Source organism: Haliaeetus leucocephalus, unplaced genomic scaffold (assembly GCF_000737465.1).
Source record: "Haliaeetus leucocephalus isolate CR32 unplaced genomic scaffold, Haliaeetus_leucocephalus-4.0 Scaffold752, whole genome shotgun sequence".
In the NCBI taxonomy this organism is placed as follows: domain Eukaryota; kingdom Metazoa; phylum Chordata; class Aves; order Accipitriformes; family Accipitridae; genus Haliaeetus; species Haliaeetus leucocephalus.
This window is the reverse complement of record NW_010973188.1, coordinates 1009722-1032048: the sequence shown is the minus strand read 5'-3', so window position 1 is coordinate 1032048 and position 22327 is coordinate 1009722. Positions and strand designations below refer to the sequence as shown.

General features: G+C 35.6%; 1 protein-coding gene across 1 annotated transcript in view; it reads left to right on the top strand.

Annotated features, from left to right (window-relative positions):
• The window catches only part of DNAH8 (dynein, axonemal, heavy chain 8), a 154877-nt gene that overhangs the window by 14522 nt on the left and 118028 nt on the right, over window positions 1–22327 (top strand). Inside the window, exons 11-24 of the mRNA XM_010581130.1 lie at window positions 448–645; window positions 1199–1275; window positions 1724–1823; window positions 4031–4150; window positions 7026–7161; window positions 8140–8327; window positions 9243–9323; window positions 11450–11566; window positions 14074–14193; window positions 14979–15120; window positions 16211–16311; window positions 17234–17340; window positions 18799–18883; window positions 21713–21908. Of these exons, the coding sequence (XP_010579432.1) occupies window positions 448–645; window positions 1199–1275; window positions 1724–1823; window positions 4031–4150; window positions 7026–7161; window positions 8140–8327; window positions 9243–9323; window positions 11450–11566; window positions 14074–14193; window positions 14979–15120; window positions 16211–16311; window positions 17234–17340; window positions 18799–18883; window positions 21713–21908 (1768 nt within the window). The remainder of the gene's footprint in view (window positions 1–447; window positions 646–1198; window positions 1276–1723; window positions 1824–4030; window positions 4151–7025; window positions 7162–8139; window positions 8328–9242; window positions 9324–11449; window positions 11567–14073; window positions 14194–14978; window positions 15121–16210; window positions 16312–17233; window positions 17341–18798; window positions 18884–21712; window positions 21909–22327) is intronic.

Genomic DNA, 22327 nt, shown 5'->3' with positions numbered 1-22327 from the left:
GAATAAGGTCAAGCAAGGGATAAGAGGATAATGGGGCAATCATCACAGGGTAGGAATTCTGAGAGTCTGATGTTTTCTTTATCATGCAGTATATATACTAATCTGTATGGTCAGGTTTTTTTATTCTGTGAATGCATATGTCATGTTTTAACTCTTTTTCCATATTATCCTATTGAATCTAACAGTCAAATATTAAAAAAGAAATGCTTTACCATCAAAAAACCCAGAGATGATTTTACTTTGTATTGGGTTGTGGTGAGAACTGATGTTGAAAACTGAATTAACCATGCTCTGTTGAAGACACTTCACTTCAGAAGCTCAGAAGCAGCACATTTCTGAATGCAATAGTTAGAGAAGTGGCTATTGTTTATTTTATTTTACTCAGGTTTTCATTTATAGAGGAAGTAACAATTTGTTATGAGCATGAATATAATGTTTATATTTCAGATTACAGAGATGATAACTGCAGTACAAACTTTTTGTGCACTGAGTCTGCCTACCATTGAAGGGATAGATATTATGGCAGTAAAATTCAAAAATATCTACCAAAGTGTTCAAAAGAAACAATATGACATCTTTGATCCACGAAAAACAGAATTTGATGTGGATTTTGTGAACTTCATGGCAAAAATTGAAGGTTTAGGGGTAAGTAATATTGCTACTGATAACTTACTTGGGGAAGAATCTCATCACTACTTACTCAGTATCTCCTGGAATGTCAGTGAGGCTTTGGACTGTGAATAGGCTATATTGCTCTTCTTCTAAAGAGCATAAAGTTTGTGTTTGTCTCAAGGGAGGCTTTTTCCATTCTTTATCCTCCTTCCAAAGGAAGCTGTAAAATATATCATATAGTCCTCACTGAAAGTCAGTCACTCTGCAACCAAAATTATGAGACCTCAGAGAATGATCTACATGGAGGTGGTTTATTAGCCTGGAGACGTGGATAGATTTTGGGCAGAACAAAGCTGCAACTGTTTTCAATACATGATTTGATTCTTCGCTAAAATTGTCTGGCATTTTAAGAGATTACTTGACTGACACTACCTATTTATTGACTATATTAAGCATGGACTGGTGAAGGCTGCTATTTGGTGCTTTAAGCAGTAACAATTTAAAATGCTACTATGTTAAGAAATTATCATACATCAAAATAGTATTCTGTGACTAGAAAAACTATACTAAATTATATATTCTTTAGATACAGATACAGACATTTATGCGTACCTGTTTTGGGAGAATTTTGTCTTCACAGCATGCACTTCAGTTACTTCAAAGGTATTGGCAATTATGTTTTAAAATATTTCAAAGTAACCTCAAATTACTGACTAGAACTATTTAAATACTACAGCTAATTTTAGAACACAGGGCCTAATCAAGAATTTTTCATTATTGGTGTTCTGAACCATGTAATCATAAAAGATGTATTTTAGCTTTCTTGTGGGAATCAATATATTCTGTTTCTGAATTTCATTACAGTTTATTTTGTATATACAAGAAGATACTAAAAGAAAAACCTAAAAAAACACAACCAAAAACCCACCAGGGCAGAACTTTCCACCTTGCTTAAACTTGCTCAAAACAAAAGAAAATTCCCAGATCCAAAAGCATTTCCTAGATTTGTCCTTCTTTCATTTTATGTGAAGTTCATGTGCGCCAAAATAAAATAAAAAAAAATTATTTGTGTTTTTAGAAATATCACTTTGGGTACTCATTTTTAATACAGGTTTCAAAATCTGAGAATGCCATGCCTTCAAGAAGAAACAGTACATACACTTGGTTGTATTCTTCAACATTTTGTAGCAGAACTTGAAGCTATTAAAAAGGTATTTCATTTCTCTGCAATAAATTTTAAACATCATGTTAAAATAAGAGCAAATATTTTAATGTGTATAATTTTTATTTATTCTGCCTATTTCACTAACTGTCAATGCTCAATTTATCATACTTCTATTTGCCTGTTACAGAAAACAGACCTGAGTGTGTAGGCAAATATGATATACATGCTCTTGCAGGCAAATGTCATCACAATTTTACTTTTTAAATCAAAATCTCTTCTGTCATTCCTCACCAATAAAAGAAAAAAAAAAAGTATGTTCCTTACTGGCTCTGTACATCATTTGCATATACCATGTGGTTTTGTGTTATATGAAGCCTCTACAGTTTATTTGCATTAATATATGGCTATTATCTAATGCTCTAACAGTATAAAATAGATATAAAATATAGGTACATTGTATTTATGTTCCTTATGAAGTAATTTTCCATGATTTGTGTAGTGTACCATGACTGTAGCATAAATGAGAATTAACTTCTGGGGACTGTTCACATCAGTGGACTTTAAACTTTAGAGAGGGATTCATCTAACCTGACTTTATATGTCTGCAAAATAAACATCAGCATAAGAACTAGACATCCATATTCCCTTTCTACTCAAGAAAGAAACAAGTATTCTGGACTTAATTAATCTGATCTATTTTACGTGTTAACTTGAAGATTTAAATAATTCCCTTGAAATGGCCATTTTTCTTCAATGAGCATAAAGGGCATCTGGAAAACCAGACTGATGCAAATATATTTTTTTTTTAGAGATGTTTGCATTTTGTCAGATGAATGACACATGTTTACATGAGGAGCCAAGTATCTGTAAACTCTGCACTTCGTACAAAATGATTCCTCCAAACAGGGACTTAAAACTGTAGCCTAGCATGGCTGCTGTGAACCGCTCTTTACAGTGTCCTTTCCCTATCTACTCACTGTATATAACACTTTCTGAACCTCTAATTACTGGCTTAATTTGATGAACATATTTTCAGCAGCACTGCCTGCTTAAGAAATCACTGACCCCACCCCTGGCTGCTTTTTCCTAGCCAAAAAAATAGGTACGTTTTCTGAGGGGGTTTCATCCATGTCAGTTCCTCTGAAGTTCACCGTGAAGCTACTTGAATTTCTTTTGTTGGGACTGTGCAGGAGAGTTATAGGGGTAAGAAGACATGCCAGTAAGTGAAGAGTGGTGTTTGCTTAAGCAGTACAGTTTGTGTTATCACAGCATGAGCTTGCATGCCTAACGTTGGGTGCATACAAATATTCCTCTTCTGTTGAAGACTATGTCACCAATATACTGGCTAGTTCTAACTATTTATTAGATATTATTGGATTGCTTTTTATCTTTGCCAGGCAAGTTATTTTTTATAAGAAGTTGCTCCCACTACAATACTGGTTCTAAAGTGCTTGAATAATTTGTCACTGCAAATTTGGTATGTGATAATTTTAGGACAAAATTGCCTTGACTATAATGCAGCCATTCAGTGAGCAGGCCCCCTGTCCCTTTATTTTTTTTTCCTCTGCTTGGGCACAGATAAAAGCATGGGCTGTGTACCCAGGGGTCTCTACATGCATATTGATAAGAAGTTAGTAGAAAAGGGCATATCATGGAATCATAGATTATCCTGTGTTGGAGGTGACCCACAACAATCATCAAGTCCAACTCCTGAAATGTTAGCTGTTAGTCAGGTGTATGTGTTTGAAGAACAATGTTGAAGTTTCTATTCAGGTAAGACCTCTCAGTTAACAATAGAGCTTAGGCCTTTCCTGAGGGCAGTTCCCAAGCAAAGGAGGAAAAGCCCCAACAAAGGTTCTCACAACACTTCCTTACAAAGCTTGCTTTCACAGCAGATGGTTCCAAAGTTACACAGCTGCACCTGTCAGGCTTGGCCTTGAATACTGCCTGCTCAGCTCCTAGGTTTGCAATGCCTTTTGGTGTACTCAGGGCTCTGTCATAAGTAAGCACAGCTAAGAAACAGCATGAGATAATGAAGACAGGAGACATACGAACAGTGGTATCAATGTGTGCATCTCAGCAGTGTAGCAAGTGGGGGAAGCAATACATTTTTCTCTCAGTGAACTGTTGTATGACTCCACACAAATTTAATCTGTTTGGGAGGTGGAAGAAATTGTGGTACCAGAGGAAAAACAGTTTAACATTTCAATAGATTTTTTTTAATCCATGTGTTTAATGATATTCTTATTGTAGCTTTACCAAATTCAGAAAGATGACCCTCCTCTTGCTCGAAACATGCCACCTGTTGCAGGAAAGATACTGTGGGTGAGACAGCTATTCAGAAGGATAAATGAATCAATCAACTATTTTCATGTAAGTTGATGTGAGGAGAAATTAGGTGTTTTGTGTAATGGTGAAATGTCTTTCTTCAGTAGAGTTACTGTAATGTTTCTGGCTATGATGATGTCATTTCTCATATGCTAGGCAACATGTTTGTTTGTATGTGAATATCTAGTTAAAAAAATATGCTTTGCAGTAACCACTGTTGTAGACCCAAGACGTAGGAATAGAATAGACTAAGGTTAGACTAGACTATTTCAGTTAGAAGTGACCTACAACAATCATCAAGTCCAACTGCCTGACCAATTCAGGGTTGACCTGCCGCGATTGAGAGACGGGACACAGCTTGATGCAAGCAGAGAGTCGTTTTATTGCATATAACACTTGTTTATATAGGAAATTAGAATATGCGGTTTTTAAACTGATTGGTTGTTATGCTCCAGAGTTCTTATCAGCGCATGCTAATTGGTAGGTACTTAAACTTTAGCAGTTGGACTGTTAGCAACTAAGCTGCTTTTGCAAAAGACTCTAAGTTCCAGCCCTTTATCGAGCATGACTCACAGGTCAGTAATTCTCCACCACATCGGTGCCTCTCTATTTCCCTTATCAGGCCTCCCAAGGTTTATAGCCTACAAGTTCCAGCACATTCCCTTCTAACAACGGAGCAATACCTGCCGTCCTGATTCCTTCAAATCTTGCCCTACGCTGACCAAAAGTTAAAACATTGTTAAGGGCATTGTCTAACTGCCTCTTAAACACTGACATGTGTTGGGGGCATCAACCACCTCTCTTGGAAGCCTGTTCCACTGTTTGACCACCCTCTCAGCAAAGAAGTGCTTCCTAATGTCCAGTCTAAACCTCCCCAACACGGCTTTGAACCATTCCCACGCATCCTATTACTGGATACCAGAGAGAAGGACTCAGCACCTCCCTCTCCAGTTGCCCTCCTCAAGAAGCTGTAGAGCACAAAGAGGTCACTCCTCAGCCTCCTTTTCTGCAAACTAGACAAACCCAAAGTCCTTATGCTCCTCATAGGACATTCCTTCCGGCCCTTTCACCAGCTTTGTTGCCCTCCTCTGAATGTTTTCAAGGACCTTCACATCCTTCTTAAATTGTGGGGCCAGAACTGCACACAGTACTCAAGGTGAGGCCACACAGATGCCAAATACAGCTGGGTAATCACCACTTTTGACCAGCTAGTTATACTGTGTTTAATGTACTCCAGGATGCGGTTTGCCCTCTTGGTTGCCAGGACACACTCTGATTCATATTTAGCCTGCTGTCAACCAGCACCCCCAGAGCCCTTTCAGCAGGGCTGCTCTCCAGCCGCTCCTCTCCCAATTTATACTTGTGCCTGGCATTACTCTGTCCTAGGTGCAGAATCTGGCATTTCAACTTGTTAAATTTCATCCCATTAATCATAGCCCAATGCTCCACTCTATCTAGACCCCTCTGCAAGGCCCCCTGTCCCTCAAGAGAGTCAACAGCACCTCTCAGTTTGGTATCATCAGCAAACCTGCTAATGGTACATTCAGTTCCTGCATCCAGAGCGTTGATAAATACATTGAACAGAACTGGCCCTTGAATTGAACCCTGAGGAACACCACTGGTGACAAGTCACCAGCCAGATGTAGCCCTATTTACTACAATCCTTGGAGCTTTGCCCTTTAGCCAGTTCTTCACCCAGCGCACCATAAACCCACTCATCCCACAGCTGGACTTTTCCAGAAGGATGCTGTTGAGGGAAAGTATCAGATGCCTTACTAAAATCCAGAAAAACTGTTTCTTTGACTTACCACCGAACTAACACCTCAAGCTGGAAATATGCACTGAATTGTTCATCTGTCTGTCTTCATATTGCACAAAGAAATATTTCACCATTCCAGCCAGTAGTGTTTTTCTTCTTTTTGTAATGGAGCAGACCAGGGCTTGTACATAAGACTCATGTCCTGTATTTTAACTGAGTACCCACCTCTTCTGTTCCTCTAGCCCTGTAGGGTTCTCTATGGAGAATCAGGTCTTTTTACCAAGCGGCTTCCAGGAGTAGCTTAAGGCATAAATGTGGACTGCCTGATATCCTGAAATTGTCTGGTGTATGTGTTCTGGTACCACTGAAAAAGCAAGTTTACTGTAAGGACCCACACAATAGCTGCAGTACTGTAACTGAGAATCTGATCACCAGTTTCACTGCAGGTGATCTCTGAACTAGTCTGGTAACAGGGAATTCCATTACTGAACTTGTCATGCTACATTTTCTGTACCACTTAACATACAGCTCAAGGTTAGTGCCAGCCACGTAAGCTTTAACATTTATAGCCCTTAGGAATGTCCTGATATTGAATTTCCTTCCTTCATTGGATTAGTCAGAATCTTGCTATACTAGGATCCACTATAGCAATAATATTTCTTGAAATGTTTGAATGATTCTCTTGTAAAGTATCTAGGGTCTCCTGCCAAGTTAACTTCTATGTGAGAAAGGTTTTCACTTTCCTGTTTCCCTCAGATAGAAATAATGATCACCTAAATCTGCTCCAAAGAAAACAGACATAAATATCATTACTGATTAAAAAAGGAGATTTTTTTTAAAAATCAATTTTTAGTTACTGTTCAATTTTGAGTAGAATCAACATCCATTTTACTGTGAATTACAGGTGTTTATCACAGTATAATAAAGTAATTGCTCTTACATTTGTTAAATATTTAGTATTTATTACTTACAAGTTCTTAATGACTTTATTGCCCTATAAATTTGCATCATAAATATTTGATACAGTTTTCAAGAACTCTGTAAGCATAATTTGTAATATTAACTTATATAATGTATAGTTGATAGTTAAATTGAGAAAAACCCCAATAGTATGGTTTTCTTTTGATATGGTTTTAATTTGCATGTACTGTGTTTTAATAGAAGAAGTCAAATATCTTGGCAAGTCTAGAAGGTAAAGCAGTTGTTCGATTATACAACAGAATTGCCTATGTATTGGTGGAGTTTGAGGTAGTCTATCATAATGCGTGGATGAAGGAAATTTCACAGTTACAATATCGTGAGTATTTAAATACGTAATTGGCTTTTTTAACTGTTATTGAATGCTAAGTTAACACAAATCAAATCAGGTAATTTTTTAAGCCTCATTTACCCTTAATATGTGCAAATTAATCATGATCCAATAAGCAGGTCCAATAATACAAATCTCATTCCCTTACTGGCCTTGAAACTTGGTTTTGATGCAGAGGATTGCAGATTTGGTACACTGTTTGACAGATGACTGGAACAGTAGTGAAACAAATTTAAGGCACAGTTGTTCATTTTTGTATACAAATTCTTTATGTATGCCATTTAATAATTCTTGCCATTTTCTTTCCACTTTAATAATGTATACAGTAGTATTATCCCAATTCCTCTCAGGACAAGTATTACTTTATGCCTAGAAAATATGTTTGATAATCAAGCTTTATCATTTTAAGATTAAATGAGAGTTGAAGTTTAAAAATTTTTTTTTTTTAGTAAATTTTTCATATAAGTTGTAGACAGTCTGTGGGCTTCAAAACTAGGAGTAAATCTATAAGAATAAAATCTCGTCATCACATAGTCAAGAGAGGTTTTTGCGTTGCTGTTTGGGCTTTTATTTTGTTTTGGATTTTTGTAATTTCCCTGTATAAGCATTCATCCTCTGGGTTAACAAATTCCGGTAAGATGCTGAGCATAAAGGTGTTTTGTTTCCAGGTCCTTAGAAAATTAATTTCATAATTTTCTAACTCAAGCTAAGAAAAAACATGCCACAAATAAGACTGGGTCTGATGCTTGTTTAGCGTATGAAGAGAAAGGTTATATATGGCAAAGAGCTAATATGGTGAAAGTCAGTTGCGTATCTTCTTTAACTGAAAACAACGTGAAGCTATTTCACAAGTAACCATACATATTTAGTCACTATATAGTAATATTAGAAATCTATGTTCCATAATAATTTATATAACAGAAACAATTGTTTGTCTTAGAAACTGATACAAAAATGTCTTTACAGCCTTACAAGCCACAATATTTGCATGTCATCCTAAAACTGGGAAGTTCGTGGTTAATTTCGATCCCCAAATTCCAGAGATTGTCCGAGAGACCAAATGCATGATGAAGTTGGGTCTGGAAGTACCAGAGCAAGCAAAAAAGATAGTAAAAATAGAAAATAACCTGAAGTCAAACAAGTTGCGTTTAGAGGTAAACTTAAAAATTATCATGATTGCTGTTTAAAAAAATAAAAAAGAAAATCTGATTAACCATAGAAATTTTTCTATGGTTAAATAAAGATCAAAGCTGGCTATGAGGTAGTTTAAGGTAAATTTGTGGAATGCACAGGTGAACATAGAGGGTATAATTTGAAAAACCTCTACTAACTGCTATGTGGGCTAGTATATACTTTAATATAAGCATATATATTTCTTATACCCTGTGGCATGTTAAATATATTCTGGTGATGAAATAATTAAAGCTGTCCAAAAAGTGTTCACTCTCTGAAAATTAATAAAACACAGTTTTACAGAGATTTTGAGAAGCAAAGATTGGAATTCTTCTGGATTGGAAGATACGTTGAGCCACAAAAACATCAAGAATTTTGCAGGTTGCCTGCCAGAGAAGTCAGATTTCTGATGCCTGCTGTAGTATTTGCTATTTTTGTAGTATTTAAAGAAGCTTATACCTTGGGGATGAGGTGTACCATACAAGATTTTTGTGTGTGTGTAAGGCACAAGACGAGGATATTTTAAAACTGAGTTTATATGTGACTTTAATTATCAAAAACATATGATGCTCAGTTTCAAGAGGGTATTGCAAATTATGGTCACTGAAGCTCAAGCTGTCTTTAGGACTAGAGAAAGTTCATACTTTGTCTGGCTTTCTGCATAAAGAATGCTGCTTTCATTCTTCCTTGTGTAGCATGATATGGATTTATTACATTCCAGAAATAATGTGCATAGGTATGTCATGTCTGTAAAATTCCACATTTGTTTTGAAATGTAGTCTTGTACTGCTTTCCATGTTTTTTCTGATGATTTGATTGTATAGCAGGTTGTTTGCTTCAGTAAAGAAAGCACTTAAATTATTCTTCTTGATACTACCCTTTCTAATAATTAACAGGGTCTTCTCCAATGCTATGAAGATTTGTGTCAAGAAACACCATTGAATTTTGTAAATCTAATGGCACCAAAAATGAAAAAGGTTAGTATTGCTAAATGTACTGCAGTATACTTCAGACAAAGTTAGACTACTTTAATAATAGTTTATAATTTTAAAATATTTAGATGGTTCTGCATGTTGTAAACTTCATGAATTATACTAAAGCCTTTAAGACCAAAAATTTTCTCTTTGCATCCCTCATACAGTGCTGAAATAATGCGTATTACAGTAGAATAATCTTAGTGCAAATGAGATGTAAACCCAGTAGAACAAAGAATATGGACTTTGTGTGTCTATTTATCTACACAAATCTCTGGCTTTGACATGGAAGTAAATTATCACTTATTTCAGTTTTAGAGGTTTTCATGGGAAGTTGTGCTTTTCATTTAGCTGAAATACTAAATGTCATGATCTTGTCTTTGCGTGGAGAGAATTATTAGCTTTGTGAATTGGGTCAGTCTCTTCAGTGGTGTAGAAAGGTTATATACTACACTAAAGGTAAAGTTTTACTGGAGATGCAGAATGTCTATCCTACAAGCCATTTTATTTTGCCAGACACTTGCAAGTGTATGTATGTGGTTGTTCTAAGTAACCCTTTCCTTTTGGGTTGTAAATAATAACGTCAGAAGGTTGCAGAGTTTGCATAAGTTTGTGTAACTACATAGTTGGCATGTACTGAAGTGTGAGAAACAAAAAAGTTGTCCTTGCTCTTAAGAGTTAAATACTAAAAGACAAAGAGGTAAAGTGATGGTTGTCTTCACTTTAGTAGTACTACTGTAAATACGATAATATCATAGAGGGAATCATAAGCCTCTATTTTTGAAGAAACAATGGGCAAAAGAGAAGGATGAGTGTTGTACAAACACTAGAAGAGGAAAATGTTTTTTGAAGAAGGGAGAGAAGTCTTCAGTGTATAGGAAGAAGAGAGGAAAGCACAAATCCAAAAATGGAATGAGCAAATCTAATCTATGGCTACAATGGTGTCATAATTTGACGGCAACTCATGTAGAGCCTGAAACTGTTTCTAGATTGGCTATGTTGGTTACCAGTAACAGTACCATCCCAGCATTGGGAGTTAAATATATTCCCCCAAAACATATATATTAAGGTGATAGTAATGGCTGCATTTTCGAATAGCTGTGTGTCTGTCTGAGATGAACTTATTGTTTTAGCTGTGATGTAGACATAGCAAAAAGAAGCATTAGGATGAAGAGAGTGGATGAAGTCCAGGCAGTGACTTGGTAAATGTCAAGATGAAAGAGCAGATATGATAGGTGGCTATTTAAAATTAAATATGAGTGGAATCAGTTCAAAGTTTCTCAGCAATTAAGCAAAATTAAATTTCTGTCACTTCAAGGATGACGGGGATGGCAAAATTTAAAATTGTGGTGGCTGTATAATGGGAAATCAGTGAGAAATTTTTGAGTACTAGGCAAAAATTTCAGGGGAGCTCTGTGAGAGAGTCTGGAAAATTTGATTTTCATAGCCTGGCGGTAGTGTAAGATTTTCTTTTCCTCAGAGTCCCATCTCCTTTGAAAGTACAGGTTCTGCAGTGAAGGAAGGATCTTGCTGTAGATCATACAGTGACAGGGAAATGAGCTACATGCTGAACATCTTGGTGACAAATCCAGAAGAAACAGGCCATGCAGAACCAAGAATTCAGTAAGGGAAATAGTAGGCAAGAGAGGATTTTCAAAAATAGCATTGAGGCTATAACAAAATTTGGAGAGGATCAGTGTCACTCAAAAAGGGACAAATGAAAAAATGTCATTAGATAGATACATGAGGTTGAAAGACAATTATGCTGTTGAGAGTGGTCAAGTTATGTTAAAGGGCAAATTGTAAGATCAATAGTGGACTTGATTTTAATTTTAGGAAGTAGTGGGAACCACTGAAAGACACCATCCAGGAGAACAGGAAGGACAAGATCGTTGCTGAGAATGTATACTTGACAGTTGTGGACAGAGGCTGTAGTATGCACTACCCTCCCCTTCCCTAATATTGCTTAAATCTCTTTGATATTTTCCTTGAAAACTTGTAACCTTCCTTGCAAAACTTAGACACAACTCTTTCTTTCATCAGTGACATTAGTGATTCTAATAATAATGATATTTGCTTAAAATTTTTTTTTTTTTTTTTAATTTATGAAATTATATTTTCATGCTTAGATGGAAGCTGTGTTGAGGCAAGGACTTACCATGTTGACTTGGTCATCTGTGACACTGGAAAGTTTCTTTCAAGAAGCTGATCAAGTTCTGATTATATTTAAACAGTTTTTGAAAAAGGTATACAATTGATCACTATATAAATGAAATGACAGTTTAGATAAATTATTTCCAATACACTGCTCTTCGTATTGGAAATTAATCTGTACTTATTTTTGTACCACTTGAAATACATAGAAATCTTGTTTGCTTTTTAAAATATGTTCTTTTTTTTTGAAGAATGATACACTCAGTGATTCTCTCACATTGCCCTCAAATGTTTGACCTTTGCTTCCATTCTTGCAGTAGAATATATTTCCACTTGTTGTCCACAGATTATGTGACTACCACTCTGATTTTTCAGTCAACCTTTGCTTCTCTTTGAGTGCTCGTTCATGAGTGCAGTTGCACACAAGATACCTCCATGTAAATACTGTCCAGTGGAGAACTTTTTAGCATTAACTGTGTTCATAGCAGGCATGCTGTGAAGCTGTCTCCTCTTCATGCAGCCCATAAAATAATGAAGGGGAGCATGCTTTTCCCTCACAGTTCTCTGCATGCTGACTGAGTCTGTGCTTTCTTCCTCTCTTAGTGTTTGCCACATAATTTCTGAATTCTTTTGATTCCATTAACATGCTCAAGGACCCGTATTGGTTCTTTTTCTTGTCAAGACTTTACCTTGATAGTCAGATCATCCTTCTGGCTTGACAGTTGAACTATATGGCTATGATCTCTCCTACCAATCTCATAAATTTTGTCTCCTTTGGTAGGAGATTGTTGGTCACTCGTGGTTATATCCACTTCTTTTTCTGTATGGCACAAACCCATAATTATGATCAAGTGCTCTGTTTGCCACTGAAACCCAAAGCTGAAAAAAAAGATTGGCTATGTAAGAAATTAACAGTTCTCTGAGCCTGAGCACACCTGAAATAACACTGTCTTGTGTAGATACACTCTATTTTCCTTAAATATGTAGATTGTGTACATTTCTGACTTTCTTACCCCTCCCATATCAATACAAAAAGATGTAAACTTGGTTAGACCCTTGATTACTGTGAATGGGATATTGTAAACAAATAGGGAAAAAGTGATGTTAAACAGAAGCATGAGTGATATTGTGACAAACAAGATGGGATACCACAGATGCAAAATATTTCAGGTAAAAAATTAAAAATTGAACAGAAGTCAGTTTTATTTGGATTCTGCCATGACAAAGCCACTTCACTGTAGTTGACTGAATGCTAATAACGCTATAATTTAGAATAAAAAGCCCAATGAAAAGCTATGTTGAGTAAAAGGAGGACTGAAGACTAACCCATCAAACAAGTTACAGCAGGTCCCTCTTGCCTTGCAACTAGACTTGCGGCCAGTAAGATTATGAACAAGAACCCAATCATCTTATGTTAACATAGCTTTTTTGTTACTCTGATTTATTTAATCTGGCAGCAGTGTATCCTGCATAACTAGATGATCTGGGATCTGACTTACTACTACTGCCTGTCTGCCTAAAACTGCTGTTAAAACAGCAAGGATTCTTCAGGAGTCTAGCATGGATAACATCATGGAGCAAGAGTTCTCTTTTATTCCATCAATTCCTAAACTTTCAGGACAGAAGAAAAACAAGTTTAAAGAATCTACTCTTAGTCTCGGGACCACTTTCTGATGAGGTTCCCAGGGCATAGGAGATAATGCTTTCCATTGTCACTCATTCATCTAATCTCCAAGACTGATCACCTCAAAGAGTTGTCAAGAGCAGCTCATTCAAAAATTAGATCATTGCTGTTATGGTGCAGAAGTAGTCTTGGCTTATGCTGTCTGTGAATTAATTTCATTTATACAGTGAATTTAAAAATATGGTACTGATAACCAGAAATCTGTGAAGAAGTAGGTGGAAATGCCAAATTCCTCTAAAGATTTCTCTTTCACAAGGACTCATATGTTTTGGTTTCCCAACATGGAACCAGCAGATACTTAAGAATTACAAGATTTTATTTTTAAAGGACTGCCTGAAATGAAATTGTGCACACTACTGATTGTTTTAGAATTGTGTTATCACACTGTGCAGGATTTAAATACATACACTCTTAGCAGTCAAGTTCTTGTTTTCTGTGGCAATAGTAACCGTATAATTTCCAGACTTACATCTGTTCTTTCATTGGTCATATTCCAGACCATCTGCACTGGAACATGTTAACAAAGGCTAAATTTTTTGTAGGGTACTTGTCTCCCTAATTTCCCTGTAGATAATACAGAACGAGGATAATTTACAGTAAAAGCAGACTATATTTAGCCATTGTAAATATCCCCTAAGTTATCATAACTCATGAGGCATTGCTGTGCTTCCTTTTTTCTCTGCTTCTCTCATCTTGAGGTCTTTTGTGTTGGTGCTTTTACCCCACAGTTTTTTTCTGTTATGATTCAGTTTCTTAGAGGATTTTCTACTATGTGAGGCTCTTGCATTTTCAGTGGGTAGAGAGATACAATTTTATTTTTCTGCAAAACATTGTATACCTGTTATAACACTCTAAAATAGATACATTACGCTTTAAAGATAAATGTGCGGTATTAATGCAATTTTCTCTTTTTAGGTTAATGATTTAAGTGAAGCATGGATTGATTTAATATTAAAAGAAATATCAAATACTCTTTTAATTGTCTTACCAGTAGATGGTCCTATCAAAGTAGAAAACATGTTAACCTGCAATGAGGTGTGTGCCACTTTACATCTTCGAACTTGAATTCTTGAGCATGTTAGAAACAATGCCTTAGTAAATGAATATAAAACTAGAAAAGAATTCTTCTCACTGTAGAAATACAGAACTTTTTTTTTTAATTAAAATATTTTATATCAAGATAAATTGGTTCTTAGGTATTTGAGATACTTAAACTGTAGCATTTCATAGATAATTTTTATTTATCTAACTGCTTCACAATTAGATGAGATTTTTTTTTCATATGAAGATACTTGGACATAAGGAGCCTTTTTTTTTTTTTCCCTTTATTTTTTTCCAAACTGTTTTTTTAAAGGAGGAGGCAAGAATTACTTTCCAACAAGTATATTTGAGAATTTGCAAGTTTTCTTGATTCCCAATGAGGCTAAAAATATATTTATTTGCTAAATTAGTGCAAGCAAATAAAATTGTTAAGGACAGTTGACAGAGTATTTAGGTGATTTCAGATTCAGACTGTGGCCTCCCTTCAATACTCAGAATTTTCGTCTGGCCCTTAAAAATACCGTTGAATTTTAAAAATGGATTTTTTTTTTTCTAAAAAGCATTAAAAATATTGTAATAATAGAAGATTTTTTATAATTTTGAATAAAGATTTGGGGTTTGGTTTCTCAGTTTTCTTTTAAAAATGTTGCTGTGTATTTGAAATAGTGTCAGTCTGAAGAATGCACTATTTGGGGAAATGTTTTCACTCTCCCTGAAGAGGAACAGTAGTAAGATAATCAGTGATACTAAGGTAATTGACTGATATTTTTATTTCACAGGCTTATACTAAAGAATGTGCTGAGTTATTGAACCACAAAAGCAGGCACATTGAAGATGCTGTTCAAGAACTAATATCTGTATTTGAAAAAAATTATGAAATTAAATATTCTAAGAAACCCTCAGAAAAACATGTATTACCAGGTAGGTAATGTTGATTATTTAAATAAAAATTTCTGTCCCTAGTTCTGTAGATCTAGGTAGTACATATCAAAAGTGAATTGGTTTAGCTAATTTTCTTCAGACATCTCCCTCCCACTACAGCTTCATCTGTGTCACAGTTCTACCTTCATTTACCATTGTTAAACTAAACCACTAGCCTATGAAATACAGAGGTAGTTTAGTATTGGTGGAGTTCTAGAATTAAACTCTGTCCTTCTGTTTAGATTACCAAGGTATTTGCTCTAGAGAAGAATATTATGGTTCCATTTCTCTTTGTTGCTCATTGTATCTTCCTCTCCCACCCCAAGTGATTCTCTCTACTCAGCTGTGTCAGGTATTTGGTACTGTCCCTTTCTTTGTGACTTTTCTGCCACAGTAGAATTGTATCTCAAATACCAGTGCATTACTGGCTGGTCAGTTTAAATTAGTACAGTCAATTGACTATCAACTGCTAGCGTATGCAGCTCACAGCTGATCAATATGGCTGGTTCCCGCTTCTCTAGGGTGTGTTACAAAGATTTTAAGAGGTCCTGTACCATTATAGGAGAAATAGGTTATAGCTGGAGAAAAATATTCTGTTTTAAAGAAAAATGCATTTTGAGGCTTAATCAGTAATGGAGCTCCTTTTCTTACACAGGACTTTTTCCTTCTGGGTTCAGTTTCTTCCAGGTATAGAGACATAGTCAGGGTCAATACTCTAGTATATACTTCAGTACAATGCAAGCAGGAAAACCTGAGGAAAAGTTACTTCTCTGTATTTTGTTAAATTGTTTATGTTGATTTTTTTTTTTTGGACGTTTCCAGCTGATATATCCATGTCTACCTACGTATCTTTAATAACATATTTGTAGTGCGTGGTGTTTATTAGGCTGAGGCTTATAGGCTGGGCTCTTAACCAGATTGCTGTTGTGAAAGAACTGGTGTGAAATAAAACCAGCTAGCTGATCCAGGTACTACTAAAATAAAAAGCAATATTGTTTTGCCTGTAAAGAGGGGGCACATCATGCTTCAAAGCAGAACCAAATGTTCAGTTAACAAAAAATACATAGTATTTTTAAATTTACAGGTAAAGAAAAACATATAATGTTTGGAAATAATGAAGAGGAGAATACTTCTGCAGCACTTCGTGGTGATAATAGCAAGGACAATGATAAAGAAGATGAGTTTAAAAAGGTATTTTGTGATAAGAAAGGAATTTTTTTCAGACCAATCAGATTAGTAAACTGCCTTGAGTTTTGGTAGCTGGATATCTGTATTACAGAAAGACTTCACATAGCGAATATCAAATGTCATGTAAAAATGATGAAATAGCTTCCTTACAAACTGAGTTTAAGATGGATTTTAGCTTTCAAAAGTATATTCTGTATTATTCCAGTTATCACCTTTATTAAACAAATTCTTGCTATGTGAGTGGTAAGTGTAAGAGTTTGGAGTGAATATTGTGCCTAAGCTGTAACTCAGGCTTTCCTTCTTGAGTGGGCACAAACATTCATCCTTTCTATCCTCTTCTTCTAACTTAACCAAGAAATATCACCTTTGTACTTTTTCCCTGAAAAATACAATCTTTTCATATTCAGCAGAGAAGGGAAATAGAAGTAGAGAACAAAGACTCGCAAACTTGCAAGCACAAATGCAATAATGTTACAAGGTTGCATTCTGTTGTTCTGTGCTAGTGATCATTACACATTGCTATATTTTTATGTTCTTAATCCATTACAGTCAGATTTTACTGTATTTGTCTCTTACTTGAAAAGGGTACATATGCACCAATATTCTTGGATAATTCATGGTGGTTTTTTTTAATAGAGAGAGCTTTTCTGAAGGAGTATGAGTCTTCAGCCAGATCTCAGTATTCTGTCTCTGAATAAGACAAATTGAGCTTCCTTAGATGCTATATTCTCTTTGTGCAGCTTTTACTTGTTTACTTACTTACAAGCTATTTGTCCCCCAACTTTTCCTGTTGTGTTTCTCATGTAGTTTACAGCATAAATTCCTTTAGACAAGAACTAATATGTTTGACTTAAAACCTTTTGAGATAATCTTCAGGTTCCTGTCTAAATACAATACTTAATAATCTATGTTTTATTTATTACAGAAGTGTAAAGAGGTGGTTGCCTATTTCAATCACCAGCTGCTAGACAGCCTCCAGAAAGCCACCCGACTGTCTTTGGATAGTCTTAAAAAAAGAATATTCGTTTCAAAGTAAGTTGCAAAAGAAAGATTCCTTCAATAGTATTATGAGAACAAAGTTATTTCTGTGTTAATATAATAATACAAATATACATTCACACGTGTAATGATACATGCACATGTAACATCAGTCAAACAGTTCCAGACCTCTTGGCCCTTTTGGCTCAAGCAAAACCTGGAGAGCATTCAGTTTTTGTTGCAGTGATGCTTTAGGCGCACACTTTTCTTTCATGCTTTAATTCTTTGTTGTTAGTTACAGTCTATGCACTTTTGTTTGTGCAGAAAATGAAGTTTGTTTCTAGTGTTGTTTCCCCTCTACCTGCACCCTTTTGTTTTTATTCCCGTATCATTCCCTTTGGATTGCTTTCAAGATGCTGTTAGTATATTTTCTTGTGCAACACAAATAACTAGAACTTAAATGGCCATTCTAGGTCATAGAAGGCACTGTGCCCCTATGTTCATCTCATTTCAGATTACTTCTGCAAGCATGGCTGTGCACTCAGAGTTGTTTCCCATGGGTTAAAGATCATCCATGCACTCTTTATGAATTCTATATGATAATGGCAAGATCCATATGATTTTATCATTCTCCTATATTCAGTATAATTTCTATAGATTCCTTCTTCTCTGCTTGAACAGGCATACACTTCAGAGACAGAACTGAGTCAGTATAATATATTGTCTATTGAAGAGCCTACTTAGAATTCTATTAAGAGAATTTATTTTAAGCAGGTGAAGTTGATGGTGTTTTGCCATTAATATGTGTTGAAGCTTGAGTTAATTTTCTCTTTTTCTGAGGACATCTTTCATAGAAAACGTATTGAAATCCTGATCTTACTGAAGTCAATAGGAGTTTATTTGAGTGTCCTCTTTATATTTGTCTACGGTATTGTATTGCTGAATCCTCCCTTATTTGGTCACCACGTCATGTCGTAGCATTTAAAAATTATAATTTTAACTTTGTTTTTAGTTTGACTTTTGAGAGGGTTCATGTCATGTATTTATCATTTTGCACTAGCTTGTCATCTTGAAATTTTTTTTCTGTTCTGTTGGATATTTATCTAAAATGTAATGAGGCAACTTTTACTCTTGATAGGCTGTTGTATGAAATGGTCAGTAAAACCCTCTTATGTACTACTCAAAGCACTGGCAGAGTTCCATCATTCTTAAATTGAGATATTAAAATCCAGAATCAGAAAATATTCTGGATAGTAAATTCTGAAGGCAATGGCTGGATCCAAGGTAAACTTTGTCTGAATGATGGAGCTCTGGCTATTATCTTTATCCTTTAAACAAGAACCTTCTGTAAGTTTTGTCAAGTAGTTCATAACTTAATGTGAAAATTCTCCATGAGGGTTTTCCCAGAAAAGGTAGCTCAAAATTACGTATCTAAGATAATTTGGGGGGGTTTCATGGTGAATTATTTATGACATGTTTCAAAATTATTTTCAGCAAAACTACATGTGGGAGAACAAAATTTTCTGTTCATCCAGGCAAATCGGAAGAGGTTGCTGCTTTTCTAAAAGCGGAAGTACACCTTGCTGTTCCCAATGTGGTAAGTTATGTGCTGTATAGGTAAGGTAAAATACCTTCAGCAGTTATTTTGCAGTCTTTTCATCAGTGTTGTCTACAGCATGATTATAGTTCTTCTCCACATGTAGCAGTTGTATTGCTGGAACAAGTTTTTTCATGTTTTTTATTTTAACTGTGTTGTTCCTTGTGTGATTTAAATCCTTTGTTGAATAAAAATAATGAACATTATCTTTGCTCAGTTTGGCTTTAGTCATCTCAATAGCAAGTAAGATGACTAGAAGGAGGAACACTGAACAAAAACAAGAAGATTCAAAACCAAAAAAAGAGCTGTGGATTTCTGTGTGCAGAGAACAAAAAGGCAGCTTGATTGCAAAGAACTAATGAATGCATTTGTTTTCCTTTTTTAGAGTAAGATAACTCTGTGTCAGCAATATATATGGTATTTTATTTTATATATGAGAAAGTAACTTAATATTATCCAATTTTATTATAAAGATTAAAAGTTTTATATTTATGAAATTACAGGGAAAAAAAGGTTCTATTCTAAGGTGATATTCCTTTGACATTGAACCAGTGTTCATACTGGCATTCTGTTCTACATTCACACTGTGTGTGTACACACAATATATAAGGTCTGTCAAAGTGTAGAACTTTTACCTTGTTGATATTTGTATAAGCATAAAGCCCCAAGCTCAAGTAATGCTGGGTAAAATACCACTTTGCTAATGCTAATAGGATTTTGCAAGATCCTTGCTTTTATGCATGCAATGGCTCAATCTGTGAAACTGATTTATAAAACTGTCCCGGTTTCAGCTGGGATAGAGTTAATTGTCTTCCTAGTAGCTGGTACAGTGCTATGTTTTTGAGTTAGGTATGAGAAGAATGTTGATAACACTGATGTTTTCAGCTGTTGCTCAGTAGTGTTTAGTCTGAAGTCAAGGATTTTTCAGCTTCTTATGCCCAGCCAACAAGAAGGCTGGAGGGACATAGGAAGTTGGGAGGGGACACAGCCAGGGCACCTGACCCAAACTGGCCAACAGTGTATTCCATACCATGTGACGTCCCATCTAGTGTAGGAACTGGGAAGTGGGGGGGCAGGGATTCGCCACTCGGGGACTGGCTGGGTGTCGGTCGGCGGGGGGTGAGCAATTGCCCTGCGCATCATTTGTACATTTCAATCCTTTTATTACTACTGTTGTCATTTTATTAGTGTTATCATTAGCATTATTAGTTTCTTCTTTTCTGTTCTGTTAAACTGTTCTTATCTCAACCCATGAGTTTTACTTCTTTTCCTGATTGTCTCCCCCATCCCAGTGGGTGGGGGGGAAGTGAGTGAGCAGCTGCATGGTGCTTAGTTGCTGGCTGGGGGTAAACCATGACAAAAACATCAGAGTCACTTTTAAGCAGTTTATATCTCAGTTCTGAACACTCCTGTGGATGATTTAATCATTTCAAAATGATGGCTTGCACAGGAAAGCTGTAAGATGATGTTCTAAGGACTATATTTGAGGATTGAGTGTATCACAGGAGTGATATTTCTCCTGAAGTTTAACAAGAAATGCTGTTTTTCTATTCTTTCCTGGATCACTCGGGTAGGTTCTTCTTCCTGCTCAGTATTTTGGAGAAACTGATGCGTGCCTTTACTCCACCTTATTCTACATAGAATTATTTGGGACTTTATAGCTATTTGTGTACTACTAAATAAAACAGGCTAGAGGCTGGTTTTTGACCTCAAAGTGAGCTGATGTGAAATGGTGTGTATCTACATAGTAAATACTTTTCTTCCTAAATCCAGGAGTTTGCATTCAATTAGAAACAGCCTCTGTCATGTTTTATGCACCAAACTGTGGACGAATTTTTTTCTGGGAGAGTGATTTTTTGTATCATCCCAAACTCTGCTAAGGGAGCATACTAGCATTTATACAGTGTGGATGATGGCAGACCAGAGCCTTTGTTTTGACCTATTCTGTTTGCTAGTTGTTCTTGATTGAGATCAAGGATCCTTGTTTTCCTCCCAGTTCTTTTTATCATGTACTCTGGTAGTTGAATATGAGTTCTGTTCCTCTTCTGACTTGGGTATTAGATTGCTCTCAAAATTATGATACAAAATCCTTGCCAAATATACAAGTTGAGATTTTCAGGGCTAGTGCATGGAGTTCCTTTAATTTACTACACACTGTGCTCTTGCAAAAGTTTCTGAGGTAATGCTCCCTGTGGGAGAAAAGAAACATTTGGTATTTATTCAACTAGGACCTTTGACAGTTTGATCTATGTGATTATGTTTGCCTGAAGTTACCCACGGTGTGAATATATGTATAGATAAGCAATTAGAAGGAGAGGTTATATAGGTGTAAATCCTCTTTAAAATGAGGTGTCCATACGCATTTTTATGACCATCCCTCTTACAATTCTCTCTCACAGAATTTAGGACCCAGTGGTTAAGAGCAACAGAGAGGAGTATCTTGGCCTGCAATTTTTAATGCTTTATGGTTCTAGAATGCAGGAAACAAGGCTTGTAATGTATTCTCACACACTATAAAAAAAATCATATAAAAATGCTGTTTAAAATGTTGTATGAATTGTAAAACTAATTGTAAAAAACCCAATAAATCTATCTACTTATATACTTGCTTATCATTTTACCCACAGTATGACTGTACAAATAGATAGTAGGTCAGTAAAGTATGTTTCATTTCTTTAGAGGCAATTCTGAGCCAGAGAAACTGTTACATTTGCCAGCTTCTCTTCTGGGGCAAGTTCCACAATTCACTATTAGTGGGGTAAATTTGAGGTCTTCAGAAATGACTATCAGTTGCATTTATTTCAACAGTATTTCAACTGTTTTGAATAGGTTATGGTTCCCAGTTTAGACGATATACAGCAAGCCATCAATCGCATGATTCAGTTAATACTGGAAGTGAGTCGTGGAGTTGCTCAGTGGGGACAGAGACATCTTCAAAAATCTAGTTTAAAAGCAGAATCAGGCACACAGCAAGTATCTTCAGCAGGCTTTGGATCACAAGGAAAAATAGCCAAAAAAGGGGAAAGTAAGTGGTGGGGTTTTTTTCCTACTTGTTTCTACTTTTTACTTTAATAAAAATGGCATATATAAATATTTGTGAATAAGCTCACTTTTCTTCAGAGGCCAATTGGGGATTATCTTGAATTAATTTGTTGGGTTTATTTTGATTTAATTAGCTATATTTTTTCAGAAATAGCTTTTCAGGCTTACATAAAGCATTAGAACTCTGAGAAGCAATAAGCAAAAAAATCCTAGAGGAATTGCTAGATTCTGAATCTCCTATTTAATTTTAGGCAAAGCTAGCTTGTTAATTTATCTTTTTACCTACTTAGATATATACAAATGTAGCCACAATGATATAGTTGAAACCATAAACAATGATTGTAGACTAGCTTTCGTTTGAATATTGAGATAGAACAAGACCTAGTTTAATAACTAGATTTC